Source organism: Leopardus geoffroyi, chromosome A1 (assembly GCF_018350155.1).
Source record: "Leopardus geoffroyi isolate Oge1 chromosome A1, O.geoffroyi_Oge1_pat1.0, whole genome shotgun sequence".
In the NCBI taxonomy this organism is placed as follows: Eukaryota; Metazoa; Chordata; class Mammalia; order Carnivora; family Felidae; genus Leopardus; species Leopardus geoffroyi.
Window position 1 is genome coordinate 9,492,671 of NC_059326.1, and position 21,234 is coordinate 9,513,904.

Genomic DNA, 21,234 nt, shown 5'->3' on the forward strand with positions numbered 1-21,234 from the left:
CCCCTAGAAATAGTAACCAAGGGCCTGCTGTCATGTGATTTGGGATTCAGTTTTATAGCTCAAAGAAATTTTCCTAAAAGTGGTCCTGGGGGCACCTGGGTGGCGCAGTCGGTTAAGCGTCCGACTTCAGCCAGGTCACGATCTCGCAGTCCGTGAGTTTGAGCCCCGCGTCGGGCTCTGGGCTGATGGCTCAGAGCCTGGAGCCTGTTTCTGATTCTGTGTCTCCCTCTCTCTCTGCCCCTCCCCCATTCATGCTCTGTCTCTCTCTGTCCCAAAAATAAAAATAAACGTTGAAAAAAAAAAAATAAAAGTGGTCCTGGGCAGGTAACATTCCAGGGCACCTGGCTGAAGCAAACACAGACTCTCAGGAGTGACATCCCTCCAAACAAGCCACATCTTAAAATGACTAAAACCATGGAGAGACATTAACTTTACCACCAACAAGAGCCATCAGGAAAAAAAAAAAAAGAAAAAGGTAAAACTCCCAATAACTTCTGATAATAGAACTATCAATTATAGACTATAAAATGAATGTTTAAGATGGTTTTTGGGGGCACCTGGGGGGCTCAGTCAGTTAAGCATCCAATTCTGGCTCAGGTTGTGATCTCACGGTCATGTTGGGCTCTGCACTGGGCATGGAACCTGCTTAAGATTCTCTGTCTCCCTCTCTCTCTGCCCCTCTCCCCCACTTGCATGCACGCATGCTATCCCTCTCTCTCAAAATAAATAAATAAATAAAATAATTTTTCTAAAAAGATGGTTTTTAAAACCATAAAGAATTTGAAACAGGGGCACCTGGGTGGCTCCGTCAGTTAAGCATCCAACTCTTGATCTCGGCTCAGGTGATGATCTCACGGTTTCATGGGTTCGAGCCCCATATCAGGATCTGTGCTGACAGTGTGGAGCCAGCCTGGGATTCTCTCTCTCTCTCCTCTCTTTCTGCCTCTCCCCAATTCGTACTGTCTCTCTCTCTCTCTCTCTCTCTCTCTCTCTCTCAAAATAAACATTTTCAAAAATTAAAAAAAAAAAAAGAATTTGAAAGGAAAGAAATACAAGTCTTAAGGAATATAAGTGAAAATAAAGCCACACTTAGATAAGTCATCACAGAACTGTTTAACACCAAAGACAAAAATAAAATCAGGAAAACACTGGGAGAGAAAAGACAAGTTATCTACAGTTAGGCTGATAATGTAAAATAGGCTGATAAGGCAAAAATAATACAATTACTAACGTCCTCTTCAAAGCACAGAGAACAAAGAATCTAGTATTCGATACTAAACTATCATTTAAAACTTACAGGAAAGTAAGTCTGAGACAAAACCTGAGGGTTTACCACTAAAAGAGACGTGTACTTCCGCAAAGAAACTGATTCTAGAAAGAGTGAAATGCAAAGACGTGTACTTCCGCAAAGAAACTGATTCTAGAAAGAGTGAAATGCAAGGAATGGTGAATGAACAAAACAATTGGTAAACACATGGATAAACTGAAGCATTTTATTAGCTCATTCATTCGACAAATATTTACCGAATGCCTACACTATGCCCAGCACTATTCTCGGTGTTGGGGGTACAGCAGTGAAAAGGTCAAAGGCCTTGACCTCACAGAGCTTCCAATGTAGTAGGGATAGTTAACAGTAAGTGTAGACCATAGTATCAGGCATCAATAAGGACTGTGAAGCAAAGCAAAGCAGAATAAGAGGACCGAGTGACGACAAGCGAGGGGGTACATTTTTTAAAACATTTTTTGAGTACAGCTGACACATAACATTACATTAGTTTTACATGTACGACATAGTGATTCAACATCTCTATGTTATGCTGTGCTCACCACAAGTGGAGCAACCATCTGTCACCATACAACGTTATTACAATATCATCGACTACATTCCCTAGGCTTTACTTTTTTTTTTTTAATATGAAATTTATTGTCAAATTGGTTTCCATACAACACCCAGTGCTCCTCCCAACAGGTGCCCTCCTCCATGCCCATCACCCGCTTTCCCCTCTCCCCCACCCCCATCCACCCTCAGTTTATTCTCAGTTTTTAAGAGTCTCTTATGGTTTGGCTCCCTCCCTCTCTAATTTTTTTTCCCCTTTCCCCTCCCCCATGGTCTTCTGTTAAGTCTCTCAGGATCCACCTAAGAGTGAAAACATATAGTAGCCTAGGCTTTACTTTTTGTTCCCATGGCTTATTCACTCTATACGTGGAAGCCTGTACCTCCAACTCCCCGTCACCCATTTTGCCCATCCCTGCGCCCCGCCCCCTGCCAGGGGGATAAATATTTTAAATAAGGTGGTCAGGGTAAGACTTTATAGGTGACATGTGAAGAAAGACCTAAATAAGGTGTCATCTAAATAAACATTAGTCTTCTAAATATCTATTGGGGCTGGGGGGAGGGGGGACGGGAATGGGTGATGAAAACTACAAATATTTCTTGAGCACATCCTCATGCGCCAGGGTGTTCTTTACATTTGACTTGTATTCAATCACTTAATTCTCAAAATAACCCCACGAGGTAACCGTACTATTGATCCCCATTTTACAGAGAAGGAAAATGAGGGAAACGTTGAATGGCATGTCCTCACAGACACTGAGTGACAAAATTAGGATGAACCCTCAAAGTCTGACTAATTATCAAGTGCCCGGCAAAGGAAGCCGCCTTCCTAGAATCTGATTTCCTAGAATCTTCCCCTTATTCTTTGCATCCATAGTGCCTAGGACACCGTGGCTGCTGGGTACGTTGAGCTGGATCGGACAGAGAAGAAGAGAGATGAGGACTAGCGAACAAGAGGCAGCCATAAGGGAAAGAGAAGAGGCCACAGTCAAAAAAGAAAAAGAAGAAGAAGAAAGGAATACTGTAATGTCACAGAAGTCCTATGAAGAAAGTTCCAAGGAAGAAAGATGGTAAACATTACCAAATGTTACAAAAGTTAAATACAGGAAGTCTTGAGACTTGTAGGCATTCAGTCATTAAATTAGGAAGTTATCTTCAAGAATTCGGTCCCAATATCGCAATGATGGAGACCCAAGATCTCTAGTTATTCAGGAAAGTGTGGCCATGAGAGACGAAACAGGCACAGTCCACATTCCACAGTCTGCCAAAGGAGCAAAGGGGGGCAATGACAGCAGCTCAAGTGCAGCAAGGTGAAGATTTTTTTTTTCCGATAAAAATTGAAAAATCCTAATGTGTTAGGATTTCGTTCTGACTTACCACTACTTTATGCCCATTCCTTAGTTTACCTCTAATGAATTAAAATTTCTACCTTTTAGTTGTCTTTCCTGTAACATAAAAAAATGGTAGAAATACCAAGTTTCTAGGTACTTATTGTAATACATACCTACAATTCCAAAATAAAGACTTCAAATAGGTGACTAAGTTCTACAAAACAAGAGAAATGTCCCCTAGGGTAAACTTACAGAAAAGAAATAAAATAATATGAAATAGCCAAACAAAATGACCTCCCACTCTCGGGATACGTTCAATCAGAATTCAGACCCCGGAAAACATCTACTCCTTCTGTCCTCACTCTCAGATGAACCTGCTTGCTTTTTTTTTTTTCCCTTCATCGAAATAAGCAGAAGAGAATTTCCACAAATGCTCACCTCTCTACCTACACACTTCTCTACATCCATACCCTTGTGACAACGAGCCTTCCCTCCGGTTACCATGAATCAGCTGTCCATGCACCCCTGCCCTTGTACACTAGACCCCATCTCCCTGTCCACTCCGGAACACTGCCCAATACCATCCCCTCCCTCCCTGGCGTCATCAGTTTCCCCCTCCCCTGCAGCATTCTCGCCAGCCTACAAACACCCTGCCAGTCGTCTCCTCTCTAAAACAACAAATCTTGACTCTGCGTCTCCCCCAACTACCGCTCAATTTCTCTGCTCCCCTTCTCAGCATACACTCTTTGTTTTCAAATCCTCTCTTCCGGTTCTCTCCACCCACTCCGCTATTTGCTACCATTCCACGAAAAGTGTTCAGCACAGTCACCAATGAGCTCTATGTCGCTAAATCTAATAAAAAAAAATTTTTTTTATTTTTTTAATGTCTATGATTGAGAGACAGAGAGAGACAGAGCGTGAGCATGGGAGGGGCAGAGAGAGGGAGACACAGAATCCAAAGCAGGCTCCAGGCTCTGAGCTGCCAGCACAGAGCCTGACGTGGGGCTCAAACCCACAAACCGCGAGATCATGACCGGAGCCGAAGTCAGACGCTTAACCGACTGAGCCACCCAGGAACCCCTAAACATTTTTTTTTATGTTCATTTATTTTTGAGAGAGACAGAGTGTGAACAGGAGAGGGGCAAAGAGAGAGGGAGACAGTATCCTAAGTAGGCTCCAGGCTCAGAGCTGTCAGCACAGAGCCCGACGAGAGGCTCAAACCCACGAACCTCAAGATCAGGACCCGAGCTGAAGTCGGAGGCTTAACCGACTGAGCCACTAATACAATTTTCAATCCTTATCTTACTTGACCTACATGCAGAATTAGATAAAGCTGTTTATTAGAATCCTTAAACCCCAATTTCTCCTAAAAAATAGGGATGATAGGGGCAGCCTGGGTGGCTCAGTTGGTTGAGTGTCAGACTTTGGCTCAGGTCATGATCTCACATGACATTCATGAGTTCCAGCCCCGTGTCGGGCTCTCCACTGTCATTAAGAAGCCTACTTTGGATCCTCTGTCTTTGCATCTCCCCCACTCACACCCTGTCTCAAAAATAAATAATAAAGCATTTAAAAAATAGAGTTGATAATAATAGTATCTATTTTGGAGGGAGGTTGTAAGGATTAAGAAATAAATCCTGTAAAGAGTTTATTAGCACAGTACCTGGTTCACAATTAGGAACTCAATAAATGTCAGTTATTATGGTTAATCAACACTGCCAGCCACTAAAAATATTCTAGCTACTAAAAATAAAGTCCACTCCATACTCCAGAAACAGAATCTTGGAAGAAAATGGGACTCTAAAATGTTTTTTAAAAAGGGGTATAATCTCAACCTGCCAATCATATTAGACAAATAACCTATTCCACCATATAAAGAATGATCTTAAAATTTCCTTCTTAAAATTCCTTACTTGCTGATGATTTGTAAATAACTAACACTAACCCCAACCTCTCAAGTTCTGGTTCTCATTTCCGGTTCCTATATAAATAGCTTGGTCTAGATATTTAATTAACTGCTCCAATTTTTCTCTCATTCTCTGTATGTCATTAATCACCAAATCCTGTCCATTCTACCTCACTAATGGCTCTCACAAAACCATACGCTTAAGAGGGCAAGGACGGACTGTGTCTGTTTCTGAATCCCACCATACCCCCAGCACAGCACTGGCACCTGGCACAGTACTTGGCATATAATAGGTGCCAGCATCCTGGCTCAAGCTTCCCAGGATGCCTGGATTATTTTCTCTTATTGGCTTTTTGAGGCCAAGGTCTGTATGCCTGTTACCTTTATACTTTTCACAAGGCCAAAGATCATGCCTAACATAGGGTGAATGCTCCGAAGACATACGCTGGATAGATCATGATACAGTGCTTTTATTCCTAAGACTTCAAAACAATTTTACAAAACAATCTCATCATAATCTACATGTTACAGGGAGAAACATGAAGGTTGGAGAAATGAATGTAACTTGGAAGACTAGTCAATTAGTGGTGGAACTGCTAAACACACACACACACACACACACACACACACACACACACACACACACAACTTGCTCTCCTGCCTCTTCATCTCCAGAAAGTAACCGAGCCACAATCTGGATGAAACACCTATAAGGATGAGATGGTAGTTTACTCTCTATTGGTACTTGACCTTGGCCTTACTTGATCTTTTTCCACTGCAAATCAGGCTTTAAAATGCTAGCAGTAACATAATCTATTTAGGTATCCAAAGAAACATAAAGCGACAACCCTAATACCAAGTCAATAAGAATTTCCTCTTTGCTGAAATTCTACAGAATAGCACAGATTGGATAAAAAATAATTTTACTATTTCTGTGTACACAGAAACACATTATGCCATTTCCCTTGGTTCCAGATGAAACAACATTAAAGGGCCTATTAAGAGTTCTATTTTAGGGGCGCCTGGGTGGCGCAGTCGGTTAAGCGTCCGACTTCAGCCAGGTCACGATCTCGCGGTCCGTGAGTTCGAGCCCCGCGTCGGGCTCTGGGCTGATGGCTCAGAGCCTGGAGCCTGTTTCCGATTCTGTGTCTCCCTCTCTCTCTGCCCCTCCCCCGTTCATGCTCTGTCTCTCTCTGTCCCAAAAATTAAAAAAAAAAAAAAAGAAAAAGTTCTATTTTACCTGCACAGAATGAGCCAAATGATTAATTTCAGGCTTGTGGATCCCATTCCTACTGACATCTATCCCAAAAGCTGCAACTTAAAAAGACCTAATGCATTTATTTTTTAAGTTGATTACAGAATAGTCTCTTGAATATATGCTACATCAAACATGGCTCCGATGCAGAAAATCTCTTCCATCGCTTCAGATCTCACCAGGAGAGACCATTTTTAAATGGTCTCATTAAAAAGAATACACTAAATAAACTTACATGGAAAATATTATAAATAATTTAATTAATACAAAATACCCTTTCACTCAGGACACGAAAAATGATCTGGAGGCTTCATCTCCCTGGAGTTTAGTTCTAATATTGCCACTAGCTCCTATCATAAACCATTTGTAGCTCAGCTGCCTCACATTTAAGGCAATGAATCTAATTCATTTTCAAAGATTGCTTTGATACATGCAAGCAGCTGCTGGTGATTTAAAACATGGAATCATGATGGAACTCAGCAGACATATGACATATAAGGCATAACTTGAAACGATGCACAAACCACTGCCGGAAACCACAGTATAAGGATCACCTTAGCGTGCAGAAACAGGGATTGAGAAGTGTTAGAAGTGTGAGAAGTCCATTAAGTGAAAAGGACAGAACTACGAGCAGGGTTCCCAAATTTGTAACTAATGCCAAACAGATCAGATGCATCCCAGAAACATTTTGTCCCAAACAAGGTAAATTATATTCTCCTATTGACTCACACTCTAATTCCAGTGTAGTGTTCCCATAGGGGGAAAAAAAACGCAAACGTAACTATATTTAAAATATCAATAAGTATCTTCAGCTTCTTTATTCTCTCATAATCTCTAATGAGAATTTAACCAAGTAGGTAAGAGATCTATCTATGTACTAGGATATATTAAAACACACCCACAGATACCACTGAATACATGTAGGAAAGTAACGCAGCAAAGCAGATATAAATAAGGTGAAAAGATTTAGACTCAAATCCTGGTTCTGCCACTTACTTATTCAGATGACTTTGGGAAAATAACAAACTCCGTAAGCTTCAATTTCCTCAGCTGTAAATGGGGTTCATAATAATAAATTAGCAATAGTAATGTGAGCAAAGAATAACAGTAGCTACTTCGTGGAATTGTTGGAGGTTTCAATAAGATAATGCTTATAAAACATACAGTAAGTGACCATTATTAATTAGTTTTCATCCCTTCCCTGAAAATGATCACCCACTTCACAAGACTTGGACATTTACAAAATCATAACTTCTCTGCCAGAGTTATTCACGATGTTTCAGAAAACAAAGGATGTATGCAGAATGAGCAGGGATGAAATAAAGGAATTTTATAAAGAAGGTTATAATTTTTTAATTCTGTTATTCTTATTTATCTGAACAATAATATTGCAGTGCTTTATTCCAGAATTGACCATTCGTTTTAATTACTCATTATATGTCAGTTACTTAGGCATTAAATTCTTTTAATTAATTCCATCAGGTAGAGAGATTCCCACTTTACATACAACAAAACTAACATTTGGAGAAATTAAATAACTCGCTCAAGGTCCTGAAGCAAGAGAGTGGCAGGAATGGAATTCAAACTCAGATCTCATGGATTTAACTCAAGTGCCTTCCCATTAAACCAAGAATATCTAAGGACTATAACCACTACTCACTATCTCTAGGTGAAAATTTCATTACGTTTTGTTGTATGTGACCTGTAGAAGAAACAAAACTGTAAAAGGAGGAAAATATTATACAACTCTAACCTCCCAAAACTTCAAACCCTAAACTTACAATCTTAGTATTTACTTATTTTATCAGCCCGTGCACAATACTCAAGAATTCTTTCACTGGTAGAACCTTGTGAAGTTATCAAAAGTTTTCCCGTTGTTGTTGATGATACACATGAGAATGGGAACCTGTTCCCACCCAACCCACCGCCACCCCCTCCCCCACCCCTCTCCCAAACAATATATAGTCTTGGATTTGTTTTTATTAAGGTTTTCTGGTCCATAAAAAATCTTTATATATAATGGCTATATACAGGGAAAATTCTTTTTTAGTTTAGTATGGAGAAACGAGGTTCAGAGAAATACATTCTGTTCCATTCATCTGTCACTTTCATTAAGAATAAGGATTAAAAATAAATAAAATCTGTGTTATGGGCAGTTAACAGAGGATAAATAAAAGGAAACAGTGGGCTAATGATGTTTCTCTAATAAGAAGTTTTCAGTAAGTGTTCATCAATGGGAAATTACCAGCCACACTTTTTTATTCAGTTTGAGCCACAAATATTAGAGTTAATATCTGTGGCCACAGCTTTTTAAAATAAATCATGGTGCTCTAGCAATTTGGAACAGATATTTCCTATATTGTAAATTATTTCCAGGACCAGATGACTTCACTGGCAAATTCTACCAAACATTTAAAGAACAGTTAACACCAATCCTTCTGAAACTCTTCCAAAAAATCAAAAAGAGGGGACACTTCCAAACTCATTTTACAAGGCCAGCATTACCCTGATATCAAAGCCTGGTAAGAATACTACAAAAAAACTACAGACTGATATGCCTAATGAATACAAAAATTCTTAACAAAGTATTAGCGAAATATTCCTATTGAATATAAATTCAACAATACATCAAAAGAATGATATACCCTGACCAAATGGGGTTTATCCCTGGGATATCAGGGTGGTTCAACACACACAAACCAATAAATGTGATACAACACATTAACACACATTAACAGAAGGAAAACTAAAAATCGTAGGATCATCTCAATAGATGCAAAAAAAAAAAAAAAAAAAAAAAAAGCATGTGACAAAATAAAATAGTCTTTCATGATAAAAACCCTCCATAAATTGGGTACAGAAGGAACACACTTCAACATAATAAAGGCCTTATACAATTAAGCCCACAACCAACATCATACTTAACAGTGAAAAATGGAAAATTTCTGCTCTACGATCAGAAACAAGACAAGACTGCCCACTCTCATCATTCTTACTCCGTGTAATACTAGAAGTCCTAGCTAGTGCAATTGGGCGAGACAAAAAAATAAAAGGCATTCAAATCAGAAATGAAGAAGCAAAAGTTGTCATTATTTGCAGACAATATGATCTTACACATAAAAAACTCTAAAAGGCTCAATCAAAATTCTCTTAGAACCAATCAAGAAATTCAGTAAAGTTGCAGGATATAGAGTCAACATACAGCAGTCAGTGGTGTTTCTACAAACTAACACGGAAACATCTGAAAAAAGAAAGACAACGATCCCATTCACAACAGCATCAAAAACAATAAAATCCTTAGGAATAAAGTTAATAACCAAGGAAGTGACGATCTGTACAACGAAAACTACAAAACTTTAATGAAAGAAACTGAAGAAAATACAAACAAGTGGAAAGACACCCCATGTTTACAGATGGGAAGACTAACACTGTTAAAATGTCTATACTACCCAAAGCCATCTACACATTTAACACAATCCCTATCAAAATTCCAATAGTGTTTTTCACAACAATGGGGAAAAATATCTAAAATTTGTATGAAGCCAGAAAGACCACCGATAACCAAAGCAATCATGAGAAAGAACAAAGCCAGAGGCATCACACTTCTGATTTCAAACTATACTACAAAGCTTTAGTCATTAAAACAGTAGAGTACTGGGCGCCTGGGTGGCTCGGTCAGCTGAGCATCCAACTTCAGCTCAGGTCATGGTCTCACTGTCCGTGAGTGCAAGCCCCACATCAGGCTCTGCACTGCCAAGTGTGGAGCCTGCTCAGATTTCTTGCTCTCTCCTCTCTCTACCCCTCCCCTGCTTGCGCTTTCTCTCTCTTTCAAAATAAATAAATAAACTTGAAAAAAAAAAAAAACAGTACAGTACTGTCATAAAAACACATACAAAGACTAATGGGACAGAACACAGAGTATAGAAATAAACCCTTGCATTTATGGTTAACTAATATTTGACAAGAGAACCAAGAATACTCAATGGGGAAAGAATAGTGTCTTCGACAAATGGTGTTGAGAAAGTTGGATAACCACAAGCAGAAAAATAAAATTGGACACCTATCTTATACCATTCACAAAAATGAAGTCAAACTAGATTTAAAAGACTTAAACATAAGATGTGATATTGTAAAACTCATAGAAGAAAACATGGAAAGAAACTCCTCGACATTGGTCTTGGCAATGATTTTTTGGATTGGACATCAAAAGCAAAAGTCAAGTGAAACTACATCAAACTAAAAAGCTTCTACACAGAAAAAAAAAAACAAGTCAAGAATGAAAAGGCAGCCTACTGAATGGGAAAAAATACTTGCAAACCATATATTGAGTAATGGGTTAATATTCAAAATACATAAAGAACTCATACAACTCAACAACAACAAAATCCAATTAAAAATGGGCAGAGGAACAAAAATAAGTATTTTTCCAAATGAGACATCCAAAATGGCCGATGGGTACAGAAAAAAAAATGTTCATTACTACTAATTATCAAGAAAATGCAAATCAAAACCCCTATGAGATATCACCTCTCACACCTGTTGGAATGGCCCTCATCAAGAAGATAAAAGGCAAGTGTTGGCAAAAATGTGGAAAAAAGAGAACCTTTATTCACTGATAATGGGAATGCAAATTGGTTCAGCCACCGTGGAAAACAGTATGGAGGTTCTTTAAAAAAATTAAAAATAGATCTACCAAATGATCCATCAATTCCACTGCTGGGTACATATCCAAAGGAAATAAAAACAGGATACGGAAGAGATGTATGCACTCCCATGTTGACTGCAGAATTATTCACAAAAGCCAAGCTATGGAAACCATCTAAGTGTTTGCTTATTTGGTGGAATATTACTCAGCCATGAGAAAGGAGGAAATCTTGCCATCCGTAGCAACATGGATGGACCTTGAGGGCATTATGCTAAGTGAGATAAGTCACACAGAAAAAGACAAACACTGTATGATATCACTTATACCTGGACTCTGTAAAAACCAAAATTGTAACAACAGAGAGTTAAACACCAGCGGCTGAGAGTTGGGAAGATGCTTAAGGGTACAAACTTGCAACCAGTAGATAAATAAGTCCTGGAAATCTAACATACAGCATAGAGGTAATATACAACAATACTGTATTACAATTTTCGAAGGTGCTAAGAGACTAAATCTCAATTGTTCCCCCCCACACAGACAAACACAAAAGACCAATTATGTGACACGATGGAGGTGGAAGCTAATGCTATCATGGTAATCAAACTGCCATATATATACATATCTCAAATCAACACATTGTACGCCTTAGCTTCTATAATGTTACATGTTAACATACCTAAATAAGGTTATTTTCAGCTTTTAGCTGTAAACTAGAAGTATATTTCTGAATTAATGCCTTTCAGAAAAAGACTAAGGTATTTTGTTACACATACATACATAAAATCTTCAAGTGCTGATCAATCAAAATGCCATTATTTCTTTTTTTCGGTATTTACTTTGGGACTTCCATGGTAACAACCCTATGACTCCTGAAATGTTGACTTTGGAGAGATAAGGGTTATCTTAATCCAAAACACATGAAAGTGGTTACATCTGCAAAAAGGGCTACGTTGTTGCAGACTTTAGAGAAGAATCATCATCTAGTGTTTTTATGATGGGAATCATAAAATCATTTGTAAGTCTGTGGAAAAAACCCTGAAGGAGTAAATTAACCCCTTTTCACAGTTTTTTAAATGCTTTTAGAAAATTCTGAGATCAACAAGTTAAACACATGATCACAGCTACTGACCGAAAGGAAACTTATTTTGTATGACGCAACACTCTGGTCACAACAGCACTTCACAATCTGAAAGCCAGAAAAACCTAAACTCAGATCCTGGTCTAGCTCAGCTTATAGGTGAGGGCCTCTCAGGTCTCAATTTCCTCACTTGTGAAAGTAATGGAATTATTCATTCAATGTTGGTTGAATGCCTACTATGTATCGAACACTGTTTTAGCAACAGAAGTCTGTTGTTCATAATTCGTTTTGAGAAAATAAAAACGTGGCCCTTGCCCTAGCAAAGCTCCTAATTTTGTGAAGAGACAAAGAAATGCAATGTGCTAACTGCTATGAACAAACTGCTGTGCTTGAGCAAACTGAGAAAGGCTGCAGAGAGAAAACACAGTTGAGCTGAGACTCCAACAATGAATATGAATTGCTCAGATGGGGATTATGGGAATCCCCTGAAGAAAACAAACTGGGCAAAGACAAAAAGACAGGAAAAAACAAGACTAGACGGGTTTAATGTAGATGATGCGTAGGCTGGGCACCAGGGAGATAAAATTTAGAGTATTATAGACCACACTGGGGAATCTGACCTTTAACTTTTAAGGAATGATAAAGTTCCTTCTACATTATGATTCTGGAAACTGGCTGCAGGCCCAACCAGATGAATCCAATCGGTCCACCATTTCATCTAAAGCTGTCAGAATCTTCTAAAGCAAAAAAAAAAAGTTTTAAAACAAAAAAGCCATCCAAGCTTTGATGCTGATAGGAAATCTAAAAGACCTCACTCACTTAACTGGTAAATTTTAGGACTAGCAGATTTCCATTGTTATGATTAGAGTAGTCAAACATTCTAAAAGCAAGATATATGACAAATGATTTACTTCTACTCTACGTCAAATATAAACTCTATATAAACGGAGAGGTGTGAAAATTGTAAACGAGTATTAAATTTACATACGCCCAAAATATTTTCCATACTTTGTTTAAATAAAGCTCCACTCTCTTCGTTCGGAATATCAGTTACCTACAAAAGTACCCAAAGAGACTATAAAGTCCCATTTACCTGTGTTCTGCAGGTACAGGGGGCGGCCAAACAGCAGGATCTCTAAATGGCTCATCTTGACAGGACACAGGGAAATCTGGGGGCTTGTCAATTTTAAAACTTTCCAAAGTGCTGACAATACTTTTAACTTGTTCATATTCTTCCAGTAATTCCTGCCGAACCTTAAAAGGAAATAATCTTTACGCTAGAAACTGTTTACGGTTTACATGAATGGCAAATAACAAATTGCTACTGAATGCAAGTTTTCTCAATATCAAAGTATGCAAAATGAACCATTAAAACATTAAAAAAACAAAGAACCATGTAAAGTAATATAGATAGAGGGCAGGAATTGGACTGAAAAAAGACATTATGCACCTTTTTGTAAGGGAAGTAGTCATGATTTTTTCAAAACGGAACTCTATTTCTACCAATGAATGTGATGACCACTAATATAATTTAAAACAAGCACTAAGGCAGTAACAAGGTAACCATTCCCCGAAATCTAAAATGTTATGCTAAATCCTTTTAATATATTTGTAAAATAGCTTCCAGAATACTATCAGCCAGAATTTTCACCAGCATTAGGAAAGGCTAACTCCGAATATCACTAAGTGTGAAATGCCTATTACGAACATCTGAAAACCTGAAATGGTGTAATACTAAGCATTACCCAGTTCCATTTTTTTTTTTTAAGTTTATTTATTTATTTTGAGAGAGAAAGAGAGAACGAGCATGGGAGGGGCAGAAAGAGACGGGGAAAGAGGATCCGAAGTGGGCTCTGTGCTGACAGCAGAGAGCCGGATGTGGGGCTTGAACTCACTAACCGTGAGATCAAGACCTGAGCCGAAGTAGGACGCTTACCCGACTGAGTCACCCAGACGCCCCTCCAATTTTTATTTACATTCTCTTTCACCTAAAACCTGAACTCTTCTGGCCTTGTTTAAATTCTTTCAAGTGTTGGATAAAGTTCATTTTGAATTCAAAGGCAAGATTTTTTCCCTCATTTAAAAAACTTCACTGAGTTCCTACTACATGGAACTTCTTGTGTTTTCAAACTTTGAGACCAAACTAATTTTCAAAGGCAAATAGATAATAGATTGAAAATTATATTCATAAATTCCTTTTAACAATTCTAATTTGTTTTTTGACCAGAAAGTATACTTTACTGTAGAGAAAAGAAAAACCTAGATAAAATTCAACTGCTAATATATGCTATTGGAGAAATAAAATTACAGAACCTAAGGGAAATGAACCGTAAAAATAAATGAATAGAAATGGTCACTATTTAACACAATTAAGGAATTGTCAAAAATATTTCCGTGCTAGATTAATAAACCACTCTTGCCTGTGGCTACTGTGCAGATAGCACACAACTACAAATTTCAACTAGAGTTAAAGCAAGTATATTGTTCTCACTCAACATAATTTGGTAACGCTTAAGTCAGAAAATAAGTCAAATTGACCCTGAAACCTTAGTGAAATATCAATTTCTGACATGGAAAAATTAGAAGAAACACTTGAAAGGCCTTAGTACATTAAATAGAAACTTCAAAGAAATGCTTGACTTTGTACTTTTAATTTTAAAAGGATTTTAAGTTTTAAGACTAAGTGGGGAAATTCTAATTCAAGTTTTTATTAACTGTACTATTATATAATCAAGTTGTACAGTCAAGAGACACAGCAAATATATTAGCTTTATTAGATTATTGATTCCTTTGTATTTGTAGGGAGTCTTTCAAAATACTCTTTTAAGAAAGAGGAAACTTTCTTAAAGGAAAAGTTTTGTGAAATGGGTCAAGACTCCATGTAAAAATGAAAGGGAAAAGGGTGAGTAGAAATACCTTATATCAAAAATTTATAAACACACACAATAGGTGACTGATCATGAAAATTTAAAAAATTACAAGTAGATTCCATGACAATTAAGTACCTGCAAAATATGCCTCATGAAAGATATTATCAAAAATATTCACCAGGCAAGACAAAATTATTCAGAGTACACTTTAAATACATTTCAGTATTCAGACAAATAAGAAACAACTATTTACAAAACCTCCAACTAATAGTCCAACGGTCTATACTCCAACTAACAGTCCTCCAACGGTCCAACTCTGGTCTCTCAAGTGTAATAAACTATTACCCTCACCTGAGCGTGTCTTACCTGTTGCCATTTGCCTTTGACAGCCGGGTCTCTGACTGATTGGCAATGTCTCTGAATCTGCTGGATCACCCCCTGGTAATATACCATTGATGAGTCATAGTTTCCAAGAAGTGCAAATTCTCTTCCTTTCTTTGCATTGTCACAGATCTCAGCCAAATTCATCTTCTTGAAGAGAACTAAAGAGAACACATAAGGTCTTCTTATTAAGTTTTCAGCACCAACTTTAGAACATTTTTTCTTATTCTTTAAAATATCTGCTTAGGGGCGCCTGGGTGGCTCAGTCGGTTGAGCATCCGACTTTAGCTCAGGTCATAATCTCACGGATCGTGGGTTCCAGCCCCACATCCGGCACTGTGTTAACAGAAAAAAAAAAAAAAAAAAAAAAAAATTAAATTTAAAAAAAAAGTATCTGCTTAAAAGTACTTTCAAAGTCAAAATGGTTCTCTCATTCTTTGAGGTTATCTGAATGCATCTTATAATACTGAGCAGTTTCTAATTTTGGAAGCACAAAGGAGATCATAAAAGAACACCCAAGAAGATAACACAGAAATTACACAGCTCTGAACTACTGGTTTATGTTACAGGTACATAAATTGGACACTAGTTTTCCTTGCTCGTTTATAATTACCACAAGCTGTAACTACAATAAAGATGAGCTTGATTTTATTCAATTTATTTTTGACGATGTAGAAACATATAACTGCAGAAATTAGTTCTCCCTAAAACATTTTGGCCCCCCAAACAAAAGGTCATACTTTCTTTTTCTTTTTGGAAAGACAAAATGTTTTATTTTAAAACACTGGGAAAGCTATTGAAAAGACAAATATCCATTATATAACCATGAACATTAAATATCTGGAAACTGTCAATCTTCGAAAAGGTGGTAGGCACTTCCAAAGAGCTAAATATTGCAAATTATTCTACCGTATGTCTTCTCTATTATCAACAGTACTTGATGTGATGTAAAATACCAAGAAGACTCAACTAATTATTCAGTCTCCATCTTAGGGTTCAATTCAATTACCCAAGTAAAAGATTTGTCCAAGATGTTCCTGTCACAAGAAACTTCTGGGTGAATTTCAAAAAGGTTCACTAAAGGATCTTCCTTTGTTTGAGTATTACTGTACTGTTGGTTACTGGCCACTACAGATGCTGGTTCTAGGCCAGCCCAAGGGTCTTCAAGCATTGAAGGCTTGAAATAACTTTCCAACTCATTAGACATTCTTTTTTCTCCACCACGATCCAAATGGTGTAGATATCCTTGGAGAACTCTGGGGGTGAGGCTGCTGCTCCCCTGGGGAGTAGCCAAATCGCTGCTGGGACCCCACGGAATAAGGAGTGAGGGCAGCCGCCAAGGGACGCCAGGGAATGGAGACCCAAATCAGCCTCCCACCCCCCCACCCCCCCCCCCCCGAAGCTGCCGCCCTGTGGCAGTGGGTGGCTGCTCCCTTTGGGCCTTGATCCTTGATCGGGGCAGAATGGTGGTGTGTGTTGCGGATTCTCATAGGGTCCCAGGGGGAGGGCGGCCGCGGTTGGCCTCCAACCGGGGTAACCCAGAAGCTGCTCAAGCTACCCCAACCTCCTACACCCACGCCAGGGTAGGGAGCAGTCGGGATCAAAAACTCTGTCGGTGCATATCAGGAGACGACGATGAAGACCTCACTGCCATGCTCTCCCCCAAAAAGTCACACTTACGGAAGACATTTTAAAGGAACAGCTTGTCGTGTGGTCCATGCAGCCTTTATATGTATTTAATTGTCCCATACAACTGAAATCTAAGCAAAAACCTGTGAATGAAACTACCTGAGCCCCTTTTGCTCCTCAAATTGTAATCTTCTATGATCTCATCATTCTCTATAGCTTCCTGTCTGTGCAAATAACTATCATTTTTCTTTCCCCTTCTACAGATGCTAGAAAGAACATCGTCTGACCTTCCGGTTTCTACCAAAGCTCTCTGTCCCGGTAATTCTAGCTTTTCTTCCTGGCTTCCCAAAAGTCTCCCAGAATCATCCAAAGGCTCCAAATGCCAAGACACTTGCCACTAAAGACTACAAATTGGGGGGAGTTCAGAGATATAGACGAACGGCATCCTGGAGGAGTCCAAATTGCCCTGCTTATTTCCCAGAACAGTAAACCAAAGGATCCACTTAGTAGAGAGCATCAAAGTATTTCTCCACGCCTTTGTGAGGCAATTAAATTCTGGTGTGAGCTTAGCTTTCTCTCTACATCTTATCTATTCTTAAGGAGCTCAAAAACCCTTCCTCAAAATTAAGCACATCTAGTTCTAGGCATTTGAACGGACTCCGGTACATTCTTAAAAATAAAGCTGTTTCCTTTATGTGTTTTGATTATTAGTCCCTTCCCCCAGCATAAGTTCCTTGAAGGCAGCATCTGTGTTACTTGGAATTACACCACAATAAAAGGTACACTAGCTTTGCACAGTTAGAGACTTCAGCATTTAACAGATCTACCCACAGAACACAGGGCAACGGGGCAAAGCCTCTTCTTCAAACTAGAACATTAACACAAAGCAATAAGATCTCATACTGAATGAGCTGTAATTAGTAAGTCCGGTAAGGGAAAAAAAAAAAAAAACTGTTCCATATACTATTTTCTTTTAAAAGCATTAATTCTGCTAATATGTGCTGTCACACAACTATGCAGGATAAAAATATCTTCATGTAGGGGCCTCCTGGGTGGCTCAGTCAGTTAAGCATCCAACTCTTGATTTCAGCTCAGGTCATGATCTCATGGTCGTGAGATAGAGCCCCATGATTCTCTCTACTTCTGTTCTCCCTACTCCCAAATGCTCGCTCTCTCTCTCTCGCTCTCTCTCTCAAAATAAAAACCAATATCTTGATGTAAAGCAGGGGTCAGTAAACTCTTTGTATAAAGAATCAGACAGTAAACATTTTAGGTTATAGTAATAACCACTGAGCACAACTTGTTATAAAACCAGTCTCCTAGTAAGAATGAAGCTTTTTTGGGGGGATAATATTTCACTTAGTTGAGATTCAAAATTAGCGTTCCCTATAATCAAAATCAACTGCAAACGTTCATATGGTAATGCTACTTTTTAAATAAGAATGTATGTATTTCATGTTTGAAAGTGTCTTTTTACCCTGAAAGGTGCCGGGCCGTCACATACACACGATTTCAATTCAGCATATTCATTGTTTGGAAGATATCTACAGACTTAAATCTTCTCTTAATATTTGTCTTTCATCTTTCAGTATGTCCTTCCACTGCAGATCAATCACCTCCAATCGGAGGTTAAGGTGGGTGCAAATGCCTCAACCACACAACGAAACAGATTTTGTAATAGGGTCGTTTCCTTTGCACTCACATCAAAGTCTGAGACCGAGCTCAGAAAATACGTCTACTGCAACCCTGAGTGGGAACAGCGACTTTGTTTTCTTTACCTTAACTTCTGATGGCCTGCAAAGCTACCTAAAACAGCTTAATGTTATTTGTGATTCAAACAACACTCGTTGGCATCGAAATCACTTTTCATTTTGCATATAAGCACGGTTTGGCTTATAATTTTAGGTTGAATACTTTAAGAAACATGACCAAGTCTGCAGCAAAAACTGACTTCCAAAGCCATTCGGTGTTCAAGCACAGTGGTTGAGAGCAGTTCTTCTCATTCGGAAAGATCTCAAATCAGCCCAAAGCTCAAAAGACTGGAATAGAATTTTAAGGTTACTACTAAGCCACTGAACTGCAATGTGGTGGGGCAAGTCAGGATTTTCTGCTTCTACTTCTGATCAAAATTCACGCAGCTAACAATGACTAAGTCCACAGGAGCAACACGACCAGTTCTGTATTTCATGCTACACTCAAATGTTCTCTGCAAAATACCTGCTGATAAATACAATAAATAACCCTATATTTTAGCCACTTTACATTTCCACAGTTTCATACATTTGCTCACCTAAGCCGTTTTCTGTTAGAGACATATTTTTACTTCCATCAATTGTAACGCATCTTAACCGATCCCACCTCTCGGGTCATACAAAATTAGTGTTTTCCGAACGTTTTGTAAATATTTTTGTCAGCAGTTATTCCATGAGCACTATCATTAAAACTAATTCTTCAAAAACTTCAAGCTTAGACTTGACTTCTTGAATAACAATAATTGAGCTGTATTGGTAACCTCTGTCGATCCGCAAAAGCCAGGGAAAACCACTCGAAATCATTCGCTTTGTTTTTTAATTGATTATTAATGTTCTCAACCCTTGCAGCAACTGTTCTTGCCAAAAGGCTAATAGCTTTAAACAAGTTTATTCTCTCCAGACACATTTCTTTGGCTACTACAATCAAAGGCGATTTAGTTAAGGCACCATCAGTAGTAAATGACTTCCTTACTTGACTAACAAATGAAATACTCAGAAACTTAATCTGGGTACAGTCTGATTTTCATTTTTAATAATCCTGTGAAGAAATTCTGCTGTGGTTAAGATGTTCCTTTTTCAATTTTCTAATTTTTCTGGCCATTGTCTTCCTGTGAGTTGGGAACATTGTGATGAGTGATTAGTTTGGTAAATGTCAGCATATACTGTATTTCCTTAGCGCAGCTATAGTCTCACCGCATAATAATCAATGCTTTGTCATCTAATTTGATAATCTATACTCTAGTGTACTTTAGAAGTGTAACATGTTGGAGCACCTGGGTGGCTTAGCCAGTTGAGCGTCTGACTCTTAATTTCGACTCAGGTCATGATCTCACGGGACTCCACGGGTTGTGGGATCAAGCCTCACATCGCTGAGCTTAGGATTCTCCCTCTTTCTCCCTCTGCCCCTCTTGCCCATGTGTGCATGCTCTCACTCTCTCTAACATAAAAAATTAAAATTAAAAATAATAATAATAATAATAGGGGCACCTGGGTGGTTCAGTAGGTTAAGTGTCTGACTTCAGCTCAGGTCATGATCTCACAGTTCGTGGGTTCAAACCCACCATCCGGCTCTGTGCTGACAGCTCGGAGCCTGGAGTCTGCTTTGGATTCTGTGTCTCCCTCTCTCCCTGCCCCTCCCCTGCTCATACTCTTGTCTCTCTCTCTCTCTCTCTCAAATAAACATTAAAAAAAATTTTTTTAATAAAAATAAAAGTATAACATGTCAAGTCCATTTTTCTCATCTTTTGTTTCAACATGATGGGTACGTGCTGATAATAAAGTAGAATGTCACAGTACAATGATATACAAGGTACGTGAAACAGTGATTATAGTGCACCCAAGTAGTACAAAACAGTGAGAAAGTCACAAAATCTCAGTCCCAATGACTCAAGCTCACAAAAGCAGCCATAAAGAATATGTAAACAAGTGTGTGTGCCTGTGTTCAAACAGACCTTTATTTATGGACACTGATAACAGAATTTCATTTAATTTCCACATGTCACAAAACAGTATTCTTCTTTTGACTTTTTTAACCATTAAAAAAATGCAAAAACCATTCTCAGTTCATAAGCCATTCAAAAACAAGTGGCAGTCTGGATATGGCCCCTAGATTCTATTTTGCTGAGTCCTGCTTTCCACTTCTATCTTAAGAATCCAGAAAAATACAAGCAAATTAAACAGCAAGGAAGTAAAAGAGCATAATAAAGTTAAGAGCAGAAATCAATAAGATAGAAATAGAAGAATAAAAAAGTTTCAATGTAGCCAAGCTGGTTCTTCAGAAGTACCATCATAATGAATATATCTCTAGTAATATTGACCGAGAAAGGGAGAGAGAAAGCAAGATTAACAAAATCAGAAATAATGGAGGGGCTAGCACTACAAACTTTAGAGATATTAAAAGGCAAACAAGGGCTTAATAAAATATGCAAATGCTATAAAGGTCACAAAATACCAAAGCTTACTCAAGAAGAAACAGAGTGATTAATCTGAATAGTCCTATATCAACCAGTGATACTCAATTTGAAATTTAAAATCTTCCCCAAAAAAACAAACA

At 38.4% G+C, this 21,234-nt stretch overlaps 1 protein-coding gene and 1 pseudogene across 6 annotated transcripts in view; both read right to left on the reverse strand.

The window, feature by feature from the left end:
• The window catches only part of KATNAL1 (katanin catalytic subunit A1 like 1), a 102,412-nt gene that overhangs the window by 63,495 nt on the left and 17,683 nt on the right, over window positions 1–21,234 (reverse strand). For all 6 annotated transcript variants that reach the window (XM_045468006.1, XM_045467683.1, XM_045467921.1 and 3 more), the window contains 2 exons: window positions 15,286–15,461; window positions 13,143–13,303 (listed from right to left, as the gene is read on the reverse strand). In XM_045468006.1, coding sequence (XP_045323962.1) covers window positions 13,143–13,303; window positions 15,286–15,447 — 323 coding nt within the window. In that variant the 5' untranslated portion in view covers window positions 15,448–15,461. The remainder of the gene's footprint in view (window positions 1–13,142; window positions 13,304–15,285; window positions 15,462–21,234) is intronic.
• On the reverse strand, window positions 16,057–19,244 carry LOC123581590 (annotated as a pseudogene).